Source organism: Zonotrichia albicollis, chromosome 11 (genome assembly GCF_047830755.1).
Source record: "Zonotrichia albicollis isolate bZonAlb1 chromosome 11, bZonAlb1.hap1, whole genome shotgun sequence".
Classification (NCBI taxonomy): domain Eukaryota; kingdom Metazoa; phylum Chordata; class Aves; order Passeriformes; family Passerellidae; genus Zonotrichia; species Zonotrichia albicollis.
The window spans coordinates 2,558,191-2,575,715 of record NC_133829.1 but is presented as its reverse complement, the minus strand read 5'-3'; the positions used below and the strand labels follow the sequence as shown (position 1 = coordinate 2,575,715).

The 17,525-nt window shown below is 48.2% G+C and overlaps 1 protein-coding gene and 1 long non-coding RNA gene across 3 annotated transcripts in view; one reads left to right on the top strand and one right to left on the bottom strand.

Moving 5' to 3' along the window:
- Positions 1-17,525, top strand: part of LOC113458788 (uncharacterized) — a 68,727-nt gene that overhangs the window by 23,756 nt on the left and 27,446 nt on the right. The window contains exons 3-4 of one of the 2 annotated variants that reach the window (XR_012582075.1): positions 4,310-4,428; positions 10,852-13,843. This is a non-coding gene — a long non-coding RNA (uncharacterized LOC113458788). Of the gene's footprint in view, positions 1-4,309; positions 4,429-10,851; positions 13,844-17,525 lie in introns of those variants that run through there. The other variant, XR_012582076.1, reaches the window with a different exon arrangement.
- IGDCC3 (immunoglobulin superfamily DCC subclass member 3) overlaps positions 1,341-17,525 on the bottom strand; it is a 100,220-nt gene continuing 84,035 nt past the window's right edge. The window contains exons 8-14 of the mRNA XM_074549155.1: positions 14,945-15,192; positions 13,595-13,759; positions 8,676-8,864; positions 8,317-8,421; positions 7,202-7,340; positions 6,775-6,982; positions 1,341-6,688 (exon numbers count right to left, since the gene is read on the bottom strand). Coding sequence (XP_074405256.1) covers positions 6,524-6,688; positions 6,775-6,982; positions 7,202-7,340; positions 8,317-8,421; positions 8,676-8,864; positions 13,595-13,759; positions 14,945-15,192 — 1,219 coding nt within the window. The 3' untranslated portion in view covers positions 1,341-6,523. The remainder of the gene's footprint in view (positions 6,689-6,774; positions 6,983-7,201; positions 7,341-8,316; positions 8,422-8,675; positions 8,865-13,594; positions 13,760-14,944; positions 15,193-17,525) is intronic.

Genomic DNA, 17,525 nt, shown 5'->3' with positions numbered 1-17,525 from the left:
TAAATTCTCCTGTGTTGGCAGGGTTATAACTAGGACATTAGCAGTAACATCTTCAGTGAAATCTGAGGCAGGAATGTGGTGTTTGGAGTGAAAACACCCAACTTAATTTTTTTTAGTGTTTCTGTAGCTGAAAAGTTGATTTGAGACATTTCCAGCAGAAATTGGAATGCACGTGGTCAAAAGGAGATTGATTCTGCTAAAGATGAGTTTTGAGCACTCAAGTAGGGTTTTTTTGAAGGCTCTTAATATTTCCAACAGCCCAAAATCAAAGTGATTTAAACATATTGCTTGGGGTTTTTTATTTCCTTAGTTTCTAAGACTTCAGATTAATATTGTCAAACCTTTTTTTTATTGCCATGAAGGCAAGGAAAGTCCTTTTTAATGAAAGCCACAAGCTCTGTACAATACCTTGACTCTGCAGCTGCTATCTGCAGTACCAGATTTCACTGAACTTACATGAAAATCCCCTGAGTGAGCCCACTCTGATCTTTTTATTCACCTCTTGCGTTGCCACTGGGAAATAAAATCAGGGTTTTTTTATGCTGGTATTTATTATGAAGTAGATATTTAGACAATCCATGCTGCAATTTAGCTCTTCCGAGAGCTTCGGGGAGTTGTTTGAAGCAACTTTTCACTCGCCTGCTTATTGAGCTGCTGGGCTCACTCTCACTCCTTCATTCCCCACAGCCTCTATTTGCCTGTCCTTTGGCATCGAGGGCAGCAGCAGCAGCACACAGGACAGTGGCAGGAGGGTGGCTCGTGGCTCACAGCACATTTTGGGGCAAGGATGCAGCTTAGAATCCCAGAATGGTCTGGATTGGAAGGGACCTTAATAATCATTCTGTTCTCACCTCCTGCCATGGGCAGGGACACTTCCTCTATCCCAGGGTGCTCCAAGCCCCATCCAGCCTGACCTTGGATATTTCAGGGATGGGGCAGCCACAGCTTCTCTGGGCAGTTGTGTCAGGGCCTCCCCAGCCTCACCTAGCGCTGCAGGCAATGGGAAAAGCAGCTGCTGCAATAGCTGAGCAAGAGCCAAGATTAATTGGAAACTGATTTGCACTTCTAAGCACAGGTGTCACACTGTGACCCTGGAGGTCTCATCTCACCCAGCTCCCAAAGAGCCCCCATGCTCCAGAAGGACTCTGCTGATGGCTTGGCTGGAGTTTATGAGCAAAGCATCAAAATAAAAAAACCCTCAGCTCCTAAATGCTAAATTTTGGAAGATGCTTTTTGAGAGGACCCAGATTCATCACCACTGAAGTGGTGATGCCCCAAGTTGCTCTGAACAATCCCCACACCACAGCCCTGCATATGACAAGAAAAAACTCCACACAGGCTCATTTATTCTAGTTTTATTTTCCTTGTACAAGTAGCCACAGGCTAAAATCTAAACAGAGCAAACTACAAAAAACCTGGGTTTTATTATTATTTTTTTAATACAGAGCTAACAATCGTGGGATCAGTGGGATTTCAATATCACGACAGTTCAAAGTAAGAAAGGTAGAAAATAAACAGTAGAAAAGTGCTTTGCAATTTGGGTTTTTAGTATTACTGCTAACAGCTGACTCCCAAAAAGGACTGGGACAAAGGTTTAGCATTGGTTTTATTATGACTTTCTTACAAACGTAAAGATATTGCAAGTTGAAATGATGGAAATAGGATCAGAGTACAAATCCCTCTTTGCTTTTTAAGTCAGACCCTGATCCAAAGCCCCGTGAAATCAGGCTTGTCCCCGACTCGCTGGGCTTCGCACCAGCCCCGTCCCTTCTTCCCACGCGATGCCGAAGCCCAGGCTCTGCCCTTGGAGCGAGCCTGGAGCCTTTCCCTCATTCCCAGAGTTCCAGGGCTGTCAGTGCCATGGCCCTGTGCCAGCAGCGCTTTCACCTGGGGGTGCTGCTGCTTCTCTGCTCCCCATCTCCCTGCCCACAGCTCCAGCCCAGGCACCTTCCTTTTCCTTTCCCTTTTGTAATTTGGCGGGCGAGGGAAATAAATGAGCCGGCATCAAGTTGCTCGATGGGATCTGTAACCTGCCTGCTCCGGTGCACGGGGACGGATGGATTTCCACACGCTGTTTGCACAGATGAAGTGAGGAGCTCCCCCCTTTGTTTTCATAAGCTTTTAATTTCCTTTTTTTTAACCAATTTTCCCAGACTTAAGTGCTGTCAGAGAGGGCTCAGACACCACACTGATCCCCCCTGAAATGCCATGGGATGGTTATCCCAGAGGAACACCCCCACAGGCAGCAAAACTCTTCCCTTCACTATCCAGAGGCAACAACACTTTGTAGCTTCTCTCCTCTTGTTGCCAATTTAAAACCTACAGTCCCTTGGTATAATTTAAAATTCCCAAACTGGTCCAGCACTTAAATGTATCAGCCCCTTTACAAAACGAGGAAGAAGAAAGATAATGATAGACAAATAAATACCTGAATCCAACAGTGTGAAAATACCCTGTCACAGCATAAAACTATTCCCTGTTCAGCTAAGGATAATGTGGATACTATCCCTGAGGAAGCAGCCGTCTCTGGTTAACTTGAGATCTTCAAGAATAGGTTGTGCCCATTATGGGTTACCAAAAATAAAATTAAAAAAAAAAAATCAGCTTTTGGATATTTATTCCTTCCTATAATTTCATCTCACACAGCCAGAAAATAAGAGGGTTTTTGGGATCAGCTGACAAAAGGCAACAGGTTGAATTAGTGTAATTATTTAAAAAATATTGTAGGATCGGATTCCTACCCCAAACACAGGCAGTTTCCAGCAGTTTGCACTGGATCCAACACCTGCCTGTCATCCAGTGGTTGTATCTCTGGGTAGAACTGATTCCTCCCAACAGGAAAAAGTTGGGAGGGGAAAAAAAAGTAATAAGAAACCTGGCAAGCTGTTCCTTAAATGTTGTGGTGTGTAAAGGAGTGTGAAGGGAGTGCTGCCCTTGGCTGGCAGGTGGGCACTGATGGTGAAAGGCCCTGGGAACCACGCTGGGACTGTCTGGCTGCCTCAGCCTCTGCTCTGGGGACATCAAATGATGCCTCGACCCCTTTCCCGTGGCACAGCTCATCTGCCACACACGGGGACCTGCTGTCCAACATGCACCCAAATACAACGTGACTACCCAGGTACAACTGTGCACTGAACACAGAATGAAATTCTGTCAGATTCCTTCAAAACCAGGGCAGCAGTTTGGATGAACGAAGGACGGACTGTCCCCCATGCTGAAAGCAAACACAAGCTCTTGTTTTAATTCTTTTTTCCTCCTCATTTCACAGATTAAGGGCCAGACATTTGCTAGGTGATGTTTTTCCAAGTTTTGGGTTGGGACAGTTTTGCCTCCAGCCCCGTTCAAGCACTGCAGTACAGCGAGTGGGGCTGTTTCGTGTCGCTTTTCCAGCTTAGTGGCAGCCAGAGGCACAAAGCCAATATGTAATTCTGAGTGGGTTTTTTGCCCAGTTTGGTGCACTTAGATAATTTAGGGTCCTCATGGATCACCAGACTTCAGCCTCATCCCTTCAGGGACTGAGCTGCCACAACTGTCTGTGTTTGGTCCCAATAGAATTGATAAGAGCAGAAAAGAAACCCCAAAAAAGAGGAAAAGCTAAACATCTAAAAAAAAGTCTTTAAAGATTTACATCCATCTTCAACCATCTCAAACCAACACAGAATCTGCATTGGTTTAAGCCACCATGTTTCTGCATAATTAAAAACAACAAAAGAAAAAACTCTATTCTTGACATACTATTGTATTCCAACTAGTCAAATGGCACAGAATTTCCCTTTAATAAAAGGAAGTAGTGACAAATACTTGTTACTATTACAATATCACAATAATATGATATTAAATTAATAGCATGTTCACAGCTCCAGGAAGTCTGAGCTGAACACTACTCTAGGTTCTGTGTTCACTTTGGCAACGGTACTTATTCAATGTGAACGGCGGCGTTACACACATGAAAAAAACAATAAAAAGAGAATCTGGGCTGGAGTGGGAGCGGGATGGCAGGAGAGGATCAGGTTGTCTTTGATATGAGGTTATAACTTGAGCTGTTTGGTGTCTTCTCCTCCCTCCTGCCTTGCCCTAACCCCGGCATCCCCTGGCTCCTGTGGTGGGTGGGCTGTGCCCTTGGTCTCACACAGCGCTGTCCCCCCACAGCCCCTCCCCAGGCTGTCTCCAGGTGCAGCATCCCAGGTGTGAGCAGGGATCGTCTGACAGCCCATTTAGCCTCTTTGGTGGGGTGGGGAAAGGCTGTTTGGGGGTGTTAATGCCAAAATGTAACCCTTTGCATCTTTTCTGTTCTGCATGATGTCTACAGGAGGACGAATTTTAATGGAAGAGGGCTAGGAACACTGAGCCTGAACAGCTCCTTGCTCTTGAGGTTGGTGCCTTTACATCTTCTTGGGCCAAGCTGGATGAGGACAGTCCTGCTCCCAGGTAACCCTGCCCAGCACCAGGACTCAGCTCAGGGAAGAGGCATTTGCTCAGCCTCCTGTGTATTGTACTATTTACACAGCCATTGGTTGCACCCCATTGCCAGCTGGGCAGGTGATGGGGGTGTTTTTAACACAAGGGACTCTCCCACTGGTACCATTTAAAAAAATACAATTCATACTTTTAAAAAACTTAAACTAATTTCCTTTCCTGATTCTGTTCACTGTCCTTGCGAATACAGCAACGTTTGATTTACCACCACCTACACAAAGAGATCAAACCTTTGCATTTGCCTGGATTTAACCACTTCACACAGCAGAGAAAGGGCTGCCCTCTGGCACCAGCTGGCACCTGGTGTCCCTGTCCCCCATGTGTGCCCCCATCTCACCCATGGGCGATGCCGGTCACACACTGGCTCACAAGGCTGCACCATGCCAGGACAACCCAACCTCCACAGTGTCAGGTTGGTGGTTGATCTCTGGAGGGGACAAACCCTCTCTTTGGTGTCAGGAGCTCCTCTGCCCACCCTGGGCATGGGGAAGGGGCAGCTCTGGCAGCCCCCAGCATCCTCCTTGCCTTGTCCCTCCCAAGGAACTGAGCCTTTTTTGGCTCCACTCATCCTTTGGATGTTCTGTGGCTGGAATGGCGCTGGAGGAGCTGGGGGCAGCTCGGTAGCATCTCAAGTGCTCCATTGGGGAAGTGCTCTATTGGGGTTTCCCCACGGGTGCTCCTGATAGCAGGGTGGGCTTTGGGACAAGACTATGATGTCCAGGTTCCCACCTCCCAAGGGTGTTCTGTGCTGCTTGTGCCAGCACGTGCTGTAGATCATCCTGCTGGGAATCAGCCCTGGGGAGCAGCACACTGATGCGGCACAAGGGTGCTCCAGCCCCAGCACTGGAATCTGTGTACCCCATCCCCTCAAACACAGGATGGACCAGTGCCCAAATCAGCCCTGGAAGGCAGCGGTGCCAGGGAGCCACAGGGCAACATGCTGCTCATCTGTGACAGCCCCAACAATCTTTAAAGTAAAAAACCACAACACAAATCTCCGCCACACAAAATCACACTGGAGCCCCCAAAAGTAAAGCTCATAACACCAGTGAAGCATCGTGCTTCATGTGGGGCTGGGTGGGAGAGGCAGGAATTGAGGGAGAGGGGAGGACACACACACACACACACACATGCACACATGAGTTTCTCTCACACTTGAGGTAGAACATTGCTTTCAAAGGTTTGGAAGTGCTTTACATGGGAACGACAACAAGGAAGCCACCAAGGTGGCGGGTACAGAGCGTGACTGCTGAGGTAGGACCATGCTTGTACTGACCAAGTGCTATGCTACTTGTTTGTTTGAACACGAAGGAAGACGAAGGTATTTCTGCTTCCCAGAAGACATTCATTCCGGTTGAGGTAGGTTCTGAGTTCACTCGGGTTGTCTGTCCAAGTCTTTCAGTAGCCCTCAGGCATCCTTTGACACACACACACTCTTTTTTTTTTTTTTTCCTTTTTTTTTCATATTATTTAGAGTCAATCAGCAAAAAAAGTATCCTGAGAAATAGCAAAAGTGTACAAAATCATCAAATCCACGGAGAGACAGCCTTCCTAGGCTCAATTTTTGGAGTCAAGTTAGAAGGATTTTTCCAAATCCAGTCTTCTGGAAATAAAAAATAGATCCAAAAAGTAGTCCTAAAGCTGCTGATCAGGAAAAAGTCTGGGATGCCAAGAGATGGGGGCTCCACTGTATCCCCAGTCTGTTAGAGACTGAAGAGTTTGCCAAACTCTGCCAAGGAGTCTGTTACATAGCAGCTGTGGGGAAAATCCATCGTGACCAGTCTCCAGACAGCCATCATCGGAAGAAACACATTGAGAGGCTCAAGAGAGGTCAGAAAGATAAACTTCACAGAGTTTCCAAAAGGCTGTATACATATATATATATATATATATTTATATATATATATAAAAATAAAGCAAAACAAAAAAATAACAATCAGACCGTAGAAATCTTCAATTGACCTGAGATTGACAACTCGTAAAGACATCACCAGCCGTGGGTTTGGTTTCTGGTAACTCCTACAAGAGGCTTTGAGTCTTGGCAGTTTTATCCTTCATTGGCAGAGCCGTGGTTGGGAGCTGGAGCAGCAGGACTGCTGGCATGGGGGTTTTGTGGGAGGGGGTCTGGCTGCTCCTCAATGATGCTGAACTCATCCAGAGGGAGTGTGGAGATCTGGGTTTCATCATGGGGGGCTGACAGGCTGTGAGCCGACTGGAGAGAGAGAGAAGGGGACAATGCAGTGACAGTGACAGCTCTCCAATGCACAGCCAGGTGTGCTCCCATGCTGCTGGACTTACCGTTATTCCCTTCTCCTGCTGCTCCTGGGATGGGGATGCTGGGAATAACCTCTCCAGCTCATTCATATCCAGCTGCTTTCCGTTCAGGTCCCGGTCATCCCTGTCTCTCCGAGTGGCCCCGTTCAGGACAAGGCCCGTGGCACTCCGCTGGCTCCGGGGGATCTGAGGGGTTGACAGCTGCTCCTGCACATTTTTGCACATCAGCAGCCTGAAAAAAAAAAGAGGTGGAGCCTGAGAGTGAGAGAGGTAGTTCATCCTCTGCTCCCTCCCCCAGGCTGGCATCTGCCTTCTCCCTGCGCTACATTTCTTCATCCTTCAATCCCTCCTATAAAGTCCAGCATTGCACTGGGGATGTAAGACTTAGGTGGGCACACTCACAGTCCCAGGGGCCACCACCCCATGTGAGCAGCAGCACGAGCATCCCTACCTTCCTCGGTACCCAAACATAAGGAAGAGGATGCAGAATATGATGCACGTGACGCCGATGTGGATCCCGATGATGATGCCGGTCGTGGAGGTTTTATTGTTCTGCTCGTCCTTCATGCAGTCACAGGGAGGATTCAGCACTGCCAGGAAAAGGTGGATATGTCAGTGGTGCTACTCTTCTATTGCTCCTCCAGCTTTTGGGGAGCCCAGAGCCAAAGTCAGAGCCTTGGGCAGTGCTGGGAGCTGTGTGTGGGAAGAGGAGAACCACGTGGGAAGCAGTGGTTCATTGCCTGCTTATGCACCTCCCTTGCTCCCAGCACTGCAGGAAGGGACACACAGCAAGCACAGGACTGGAATATCTGTAGTGAACCATCCCCATGAACTGACACAATTAATGGAAAATACCCACACTGATGTTAATTTTTGCAATACCCCATGCTAAAGTGGGAGGTAAGAGGCAGGCACCACACCAGAGCAGGTTGAAACCTGATGGAATAGACAGATGCCAGTGAGATTAGTATTTACTCCAGCACAGACAGAAGAGTAATAACTATCTCTTGAAGATATTCCCACTGGAGGCTTAAAAGTCTTCCAAGAGCAGCAGGATGTTTTTTACACATAGATGAATATGAAAGGTGTGATCAGTTAAGAGATTCCCTCTAGAGGTTTCTCCTTTGCTGCCACATAATACAGAGCTCACACACTGCAGCCATTTCCCTTTCCAAAGCCACGTGTCCTTCCTTTTGACCAGTGAGGGACAAAATATCCAGGAGAGCTCCAGGAGAGCAGAGATGCTCAGTGCACCATATCTCACCTGAGGATGGCAGCTGGTACCTTATGCATTGGGGGCTGTTCGTGTTCATAGCCTCACCTCTGTCTCAAGCTTAGGGGACAAACCTGGCATAAGCAAAGCATTTGGTTTGTCTTCCCTCTTTTGGTAAAAAAGCCATCCAGGTACTCTTAGCTCTGCAGAGTTTTGCCTCAACATTATCTGTGATGCTGAAAATAAATGAGTGGCTGAAGGTGAGATGAGGGTAATGCCACAGGGGGCACGCAGGATGAGTTTGGCCTCACCACCTTCCTGAAGAGCTTTTCCCAAACCAGGTCCCATCTCACCTGTCCTCTCCACAGTTTCCCTCAGGGACACGAAGCGGACAGTGGAGTTCCCGTCCCCATGCTGGTTGTAGGCGAGGAGCTTGACTTCGTACACCACCGATGCATCTGCCCAGGGGGACACAAGAGGGACAGTTCAACCGTGAGCCTTATCCCCCCCAGTGATGCTTATCTGGGAAAAGAACATCTTACCAAATACACACAAGATGCTGTGAACAAGTACCTGTTGCTGGGAATGCACCCACAAAACCTAGGGCACAGCTGCAGCATTTAGGGATTGGGATACACACTTGCAGGAGCTCTCTCCTGCAAATCACGACAGGGTGGGGAGGGGACATGGATCAAGGTGTCACCATACTCACCCAGGTGGGTAATGTTGTAGGCTGTGATGTTGCTGGCCAGGACCACTGGACCTGTGTACTGGGAGAGGTGGACTTTGCGGTAATACAGCTTGAAGCCTTCGTGCTGGCCCAGTTTGATGGAGGGCTCCCACGTTGCCTGCACGGTGGTGCTGTTAATGACTTTAATAAAGAGGGATGGCATGGCTGGGACTGAAACAAAGAGAGAAAGACAGTGGGTTGCAAGTGCTTTTTCAGTCTGTGTGATGAGAAATTCCCCAGCAGCCTTTCCCTGCGGTCACTGCTCCAAAGAATGTGCCAGCTGAGACTGAGAAAAATCTGAGCAGACCAGAATCTGGTTTAACAGCTTTGAATTTCTTCAGGGAGGTGCAGGAGTTTGCAAGGGCTCTCTCTGCTAAGATCAGCAAGCAGAAACTACTTTTACACCTTGGTTGCAATATGATGCTCAGTCTGGCCGGGTCAGGGCAGGAATGCAGCGACTTTGGCAATACGTTCTCAAATTCCAATTTTTTGCCCTCCACCCTGAGGCACAGACCTTTCAGAGTGATTAATGCCCCTGGCAGGAAGGAACCAGAAGCGATGGAGCTGGAGACATCCGTCTTAAAAGTGTTCTAGGTACCTGCACTGGCATGCAGGGAGCTTCCTCTCCCCATCAGCTTTAGGAGGGAGATTTGTGACTGTGCTGGGGACTCAGGAGAGAACCAGAGCATCTTCATCAACAGCCCCAAACAGCTGAGCAGCCTGAGATCCCTGCACAGCTGGGGCTGGCTTGTTTTGGGAGGCAGGCACTTACCTGGCCTGAGGGGCACACAGGGGGTTAGCTGAGAAGATGTCCCTGCTGCTGATTCAAAGTCCACCAGGAACACGCCCCAAAACCCTGCCCTTATTCTCGGGATGTGCTGCAGCGTGGGTCAGACTATTCCCTCTCCAGATCCCCAGAAAGCTGCCTGACCCCATCCTGCCCCATCAGTCTTGCTTGAGAGGCAGAGATCTGCAAGTTAAAGCCAATTTTCTTGCGATACCTGGGTTTTCCAAAGCTGGCTCTGCCCCAAGCCCAGCCTCGTGCCCTGGGCAGCACTGGGGCACACAGTCTATGTTTTCCCCTCCCTCCTTCCCTCCCTTTCTCACACCAATACCAGATGTGTCTCAGCAGGACATTTCACTGCTGGTTTTTTTCTCATTTCCACAAAACACCTCCAGGCTAAACTCTCCCATCAGTTCCCCAACCTTTGGCACCATCCAGAAGGTGCAAAGCATGAGGTGCTACAGGCTCTGCCCTGCCCAGGGCTCGGCTCCAGCACCAGCACCAGGAGGGAGAAAAGGTTTTGGGCACCAAGCTCAGCTCACCCCACAGCAAAATCGCCCAGCAGAACAGCTCTACTTCTCCAGCAGCCTCCAGGCTTTGAGGTAGAGCTATTTTTCCAATCTCACATGATTACAAGCTCAGCAGTTCCCACATACAAGGCTTGCTGGGCTTGCACTGGACTGAAGCTGCTTTCTGGCTTGTTTCTCCCCAAAGCGTCTCTAAGGATGAGCTGTGCAAACCCGGCCTTTGGCACAGAGTTCAGCACAACCATTAGTGAGTGATGGGGAAAAGCAGATGAAACGTGGCCACGTCAGTCTAAGACTGATGAGAGCTAAAAAGGGCATTTCCTCAATTGAACAGTAAAACTGCACAGCACAACTGTTTGCCTTTTCCCGGGTACTGAGAGCTCAAGCTTTCCCACGTGGAGATTTAGAGGAAGGATGGATGCCTCTCCAGCTGAGCAAAGGGGTCTGGGCAATCCTGTCTCTTCCCAAACTGATGTCCTTCTTCAGGCTGCTGGGGCTTTGCTTGATGGCCTCTGAGTAAGCCCATGGAGATGAACAAGTCCCTGCTGACTGCCACGCATCTCCACGTGGATTCAAGAGGAAAGACCCAGTGTTCTGGGTGACATAAATGAGATCTCATCCTGCTTGAGTGCTGCCAATGTGAAAAAAAATGGGCTGAAGTATTCCTTCTTGATAGGATTTATTCTGATGTGCATTTCATTGCTGGGAAAGCTGAATTTAACAATTCCTGGGTGCAAAACACAGAGTAAATTCTATTTATATCAGAATGTGCCATTCGTCCCAAGGCTGCGTATTTTTGCAATCCAGTTAAATACTCCTTTTTTCTTATTCTCCCAATTCCCTCCAGGGCAAAAATCCCCGCTCTGAGAAGTTGGACCCTTGTTTAAAGCATCACTTTTCCAGCCACAGGTGAAAACACCACAGAAAAGGAAATGATCACATTATCCCATGGACAAAGAAACACTGATGTGGGCCATCCTGATTTGTGAAGAGTTGGCTTTATTTTATGGTTGCAGAGCCTTACATTTAATAAAAACCACAAGAATATCTCTCCTTCAAAATATGGAATATAATGTATTTATTCAAACTTTGAGTAGATATATATATATATATATATATGTATAATACTGATTATAGGTATAGGCACTCGCAGAATGCACGTGCTGTTTATAATGTGATTACACAAATAAGTGTATACAATGGAATATATCTGTCTGTGTGTAAATATATGTACACACACCAGCAGATAGGTGCTTCACAGAAGTAGATATTAGACATAATATGGAGCTAATATAAGTGAGGCATCTCCCTCATGCTAAGGGCTGGGAACCTTGTTTTCCTCTTCCGTGCTGTTTGGAATTTTCCCCAGGTCATTTCAACTTTCTTCTTGAAGGCGTCTTTAGCCGAAGATGACTAAAGGAACAGTCTTCATCCTAGAAAAATGTCAAAAAGTCCTGGAGAAAACCCTAAAAAGCATTAAAAGACAAGAACAAGGAGTGTGTGCTGCTTAATGAAGCAGAGAGCGTTTGAGATTTAAAATACCATGGCATTTGTGAAACGGCATAAAGGAGAACGACAGGGAGGAGGCAGAAGGGCCTTCCCAGAGAGTGAGGTTTATGGAGGAGGACAAGGTTCACTTGAGTCCCTTCTCTACAGCATCTTCCCTTCTACTTTCCATCCAAAATCAGCACTGGCACAAAGGAAGGAGTGTCTCTAGAAAGCATCAGAGGCTTCAGCCAAGCGCCCTCTCAGTATATTGCCAGCCCTGAGAAGCTGATGACATGGCCCCAAGCCAAAAGTAACCCTGTTCCTCTGTTTTCTGTAGAGTATTTCATATTCCTGCTCCAAACAATACCAGCATAACATGGTCACTCAGACCAGCATCCAGCTGCAGCATCTCTGCTGCCAAGGCTCCACTGAGCTGTCCCTGGCTGCTGGATATGGCATCTTGGGAAATCCATCCTTTTCTGAAGCTGTCAGCACAGATCCAGGGGCGCCCCGAGCTCAGGGGGGACTCAGCTCTCCTGTGCATGTTGGGAGGGCACAGGGTAAAATGGCTTGGCCACGAGAAGAGACAAATCTGCAGTGAAACCTGAATTTGGTGACAAAAGCCATTGGATCCTGGCTCTCTGAGCCGCTCTCTCCTCTGTGAGCAGAAGGCAACAGGCACCCGAGTGGAGAAAACTGAACAAATGAAGCCAGAGCTGGGGCTTGTAAATATCTCCTTACTTTCCTACAAGGCAAACATAGGCTGGGGTTGAGTGATCTGAACCAAGTCAGCTTGTCTATCCAGGACAGGGAGCTAATTCCTGAAGCTTTGTTATACAGGACAAGCCTTTTTAAAAGGGTACCAGGACAGAGATACCTTAAACTTCAGAGAACCAGGAAATTTATGATCCCATTACTAGATACCTAACTATTCCTGTCATGATTGAAGGTAATAATGACAAAAAGTCCTCTCTCACTTGACCTGGACTTCTGCAGAGTCACCAAGCTCTGTAGAGCATGGCTGGCTCGTAGCTCCTGGGGCTGAACTTGGAGCATCGGGTCAGGGAGTTTCAAGCTTTGCCTCAGCCCATCCTTCTGCCTCCAAATTGTGAGGAAAAACAAACTCCAAGGGTGACTGATTCCCTGTAGAGTATCAAGGAAAATAAACTTGCAGAGCAACAACCCAGTGGGCAAGGATTTACTGGTGTTTTTGCTTAAATTCTGTAATGAATATCTGCAAGGGCTGAGAACAGAATGAGAACTGGATCCCCCACCTGGAAGTCAACACACTTTTATTTTATTTTTTATTGATCCTAAATAGCATCCTCACACCAAGGCCCTCTCTGCTGGAAATTCATAATTACTGAATGTTCATAAGAATGATTCCTAGGAAATTAGTCTCCATGTCTGAGACAAGCCAGGATTCAGAAATAGATGAGTCTCTAGGAAAACATTCTTCCAGTTCTGACTGACATATGACACTGGGGCTGTGGTTTCTACCTGGTACCTTTGTGCAAGGATGCTATATTAAAACACCCCCTGTCTTACTGGGGAAGCTAACTGGTGGCCAAGTCAGGGAAAAAAAAAGCCTTAGAGATCACCCTAAGTTCCCACTGAAACAGAAAGCTGCTCCAGGACATGGATTTGTAGGTCAGGACAGCTCAGCTCGAGTGTGATTTGCCCTGGATAGAGCAGAAATAATAAAATCTTTGCAAATGTGGCACTTATCAAGTAAGAGCTGTGAGTACCAGAGCTGCTGGAAGATGATGAGATGCTGCTTGAGCAGGAAGTCTGCATTTAGCAAGGAGTTCAGGAACAGCCCAGAGCAGCTGCAATGCATGAGGCCAGGCAGGTTTGCACTCACCCCCTGCTACAACATCAGCCGGGAGATGCGATGCTGTGTTTAATCAGTCAACCCCCCTGCAAGGATACAAGTGAGTTTTACACAATATCCCAGAGGAGGAGGAGCAGCAGGAACAAGGAGCAGCAGCACCACAGGCTGCAGTGGCGCAGCGCTGCGGGGCGGTGTCGGGGTGAGCGGCGCTGCTGCTACGCACAGCGGGTGTCGGCATCTGAGGCTCCCTGCGCAAAGCGTGCCTTACCTTCCCCCAGCGTGCTCACCACCGTCACTTCTGAGGCTTTGCTGGCACCCCGCGAGGTGTAAGCCTTTATGTAAAAGCTGTAGCTGGTCGAGGGCTCCAGATCAGTCACTAGCTGCTGGAAGGTGCTCTTGCTAACAGCCTCCTGGTACTCCATCTCTACGGGGTCTGAAATGCAAAGGGAGAGAGAACTGAGTGGTGGTAGGCTTTGTAAGGGGTAAAGAGAATAAATGTTTCAAGCAGTTTGGTCCCTGGGTGTCTGGTTTATCTCGGCTGTTTGAGGGGCTTGGGAAGCTCGGAGGTGGCCCGGAGGTGGCCTTGACGCAGCCCGCGTATCAAAGGACGAGAAGAGGCTTCAGTTCTTCTTTCTGGTTTTATGTTTATTAATTGTTTATCTAAAAGATGTTCTTTCAGCTCAACAGAGATCCGCACAGCAGTCAGCCATGGGCACACTGTGCCGTCTCACGGACCGCCACGTATCTTTATACTCTTAGTTACGTATATAATATTTATCATTTTTCCCCAATACTATCTATTCTTATAACTCGGTGTACTCTTAGTAATGACCAATCCAAAGGTGCCACCGTGGCCAAAGAAGATGGAGGAGAGAAGGAAGAAGAAGGAGGGTAGGACACACCTCAATTCCTCCATCTTACTCTTCTAAACCCCCCTGTACATAAATCCTAAACCCTGTTTCTCACCCTCTAATTAGCTAATCTTTCTACCCTTCACCCCGGTGAGGCCCTCTTATCTTCATAAAGGTGTCGTCTCCCGTGTAGGGTCAAAGTCCTGCCACCAGACACTTCTGGCAACATTCCAGGACTCCCGGGCCCCCCAAGGGTGGTCCCGGGGGCTCGGCATGCCAGGATTCAAATCCTGGGATCCCACACCTGGGGTGGATATGTACCTGCTCACACACATTTCTGCTTACATTAGGCCATTGAAACTGGTAATGTTGGGCTTTGAGCAACCTGGTCTAGTGAAAGATGTTCCTGCCTGTGGCAGGGGTTGGAACTGGATGATCCTAAGGCCCTTTCCAACCCAAACCATTCTATGATTCCCTGATTCTGTGATCTCTGCATGCTTTGCCAGAGAGCTACATGGGCAGCAAGATTTGACTATGCAACTTCCTCCTCTCCACTCTTTTTATAATTACAATGGTATAATTTAGTATTTGCAGGTATTTACAGTGTATTTACAGCCTCAGCTCTACCCTTCAGAAACTGGGAGGTGAGGGAAAACCCTGATGGCAGCATGGACCACTACAGTGCAGACCTGGCTTTACCCAGTGGGCTGTGTAGCTGAATTACAGGAGGGCTGAGGGTGCTCAGGGCAGTGGGTGTAGCACTGTACCTGCAGCTTTCCGGATGTGCAGCACGTAGCCAATGATCTCCTTGGTGTTCTGCAGGGGCTTTTCCCAGGACACCTGGATGGTGGTGGCAGAGACAGTCTCTGCCCTCACGCTCTGAGGAGGGCTGGGCAGCCCATCAGCCCAGAGCACGGTGAGGCGGGCGCTGGCCTGCGTGGAGCCCGCGCTGTTCTCAGCCAGGCACTGGTAGATGGCTTCGTCCGCCTGGTTGATCCCATAGATGGAGAGAGTGCTGTGTGGGGACATGAGAGGGACAAGCGTCACACTGACTGCTATGGTGCCCATGCTGGCTCCCATGGCAGGGCATCCCACAGCCTCTGTTTCCACAGAAAGCTTTCAGGAAGCTGTGGGCTGGTGCTTTTGGGGAAGGAGAAGTCCAGGAGGTGGATGTGTCATTCCCTGTGACTGGGCAAATCTGTCTCGACTGCAGATACTGTGGTTCAGGTATAGCCAGATGTGGACACAGAGTGGGACAGGGAGCAGCAGGATCTAAAGGTGTGGGTTCAGGAAGATCCCAGCCACACCACAGAGCCAACTCTGTGGCAAGTGCATCCACACAGCCAAAACAGCTTTAACTGGCTTATCTCCAGTACACACCAGTGAGACCCATCCAGGCTAAGCCAAGTCCAATCAAACTCAGCCAGAAAGCCCTCTGGTGATGCTCTAATTGCATTATAGCACATTAGAGCTGTCTAAGGGTAACACTGGGATTAGCTGATTTATCCAGCAGGGTTATAGCCTCAGCTGCCTCTTCTGCACTTCCAGAAACACCATCATCATGAGCCAAAAGCCAAAGCTTATGAGCAAGTCATTTGTCTGCAGAACCTCTGTGTGTGAACCTTGCTGCCTTCCAGGGAAACAACTAGAGCAGCTCTTCCAGCCTGCTCTTGGGGGCTTCCATATCAGGTTTAGATGGTGTTTTCACCATCCAAGAAAGGACAGGCACTGACTACCCTGGAAAACATCCCTACAGGAGGGGGAAAAGCCAGCCATGTACCAGCTTCCCTAATGAGCACATTCCTGAGCACGATGTCCATCTCTGCACAAGGACAGCCAGAGTCTTTGTACATGTGGCCACATGAACTGGAGGCCATTTCTGCACTGCAGGACCCTCCAGCAATAGCTGTGGACAATTGGAGCAAGTTCAGGGCCAGCTCAAAAGTTGCACCACCCAATATCTTTAAAACAACACCAATGAATACTGAGTCAGAAATAATTGTGTGCCATATAAGCTCTGTCTTGCCATTTGAACATGCAAAGCAGCTTTTCTCAATAACAGCTGCTCACAAAAAGGGACCCATCAATGAAAGCTCCACTCCAAGCCAAGCCAGGAACAACATGATTCAGGATGTGAATCCATCAGACACAAGGCTTCCTATATAAATAAATAAATAAATTTCAAGTGTATCTCCCTTCTAAGGCATGGCATGGTCACTGTCACCACTGGGTACAGCTCTGAGCTGGAAAGGCAGATTTGACACTGGAGATGTTCTTTTACCAAACTCTGAGGCAACAGCTCCGGTTATGGTAAAATCTGCCAGCAATGCCTTTGGTCCTGGGAGGGTCATTTCCAGGACATCCCTGGGAAAACTTCAGAAGCTCACATGAGCTTTTTCTTACTTTTCCGTAAAAAATGACCGAAACCTAATGAAATCCACATCCACTACTTGCTTCTAAAGAGAAAAAAATTACTTTCTTCTCCTGCAGTGAATTCTAGGTGGACCTGGAACCTGACGGCACATGAGTAAATCCCAAGCATCCCTGCTGATGCAGGGGACACTTCAAGGCTTTTTGGGAATCGCAATCAAAGCTGCCTTTTATGTAAATGAAAAACTGAACATTGGAAGTGGAAATGATAAATAACCTGCCACTGCCTGCCTGTATTTCAGAACAAATGCTTCTTCTAATTGCAGCAAAATATTGGTCTTCATATATTAAAATTTATTATTGCTGTTGATTTAACATTCCTATTTCTGCCTTGCAAATTATCGGGGGCCATGGTGAGTGAGCAAATGTTTAACAGTCATCTATTTATGTCCTGTGCCTTTGTTTCCTTGGAAACATTGTAAATGGAATATCAAATGTGATGGTTTCAGCTGATATGGTGATTTTCGAGAATCAGCCCTAAGCTCCTCTCATAGCCACGGGCTCAACGTATCTGATTAAATGGAAGGAGAAAGGCAGAGCTGGGAGAGGGCTCGGGGAGGAAGGAGCCGATGTGTGGCTCAGCTGTGTCAACAAGGGCTGGCTCCTGTGAGGACAGATGGCAGAAGGCAGAATTACGCCATCCCAGAGCTGCACTCCCAGCCCTGCACAAAGCAGATGTGTGGAAGGAGCAGCAGCACTTCCTTCTGCCCCGTCAATGCAGGGATTATTTCCATGTGGCTGCTGTGCATCTGGGCACCCAGAGCAGCCAGCCTGGGCTGCCACACGGACCAAGAGCAGCCTTAAGCTTGCCAAGCACAAAGCAGATCTGGACTAAGGGGTGTTTAGGCTCTGCTGCCTCCAGGTGCTAAAATTTACTTGCTCTGCTTAGAGAGAGGAAGATGTGAAAGGAGGGAGGAA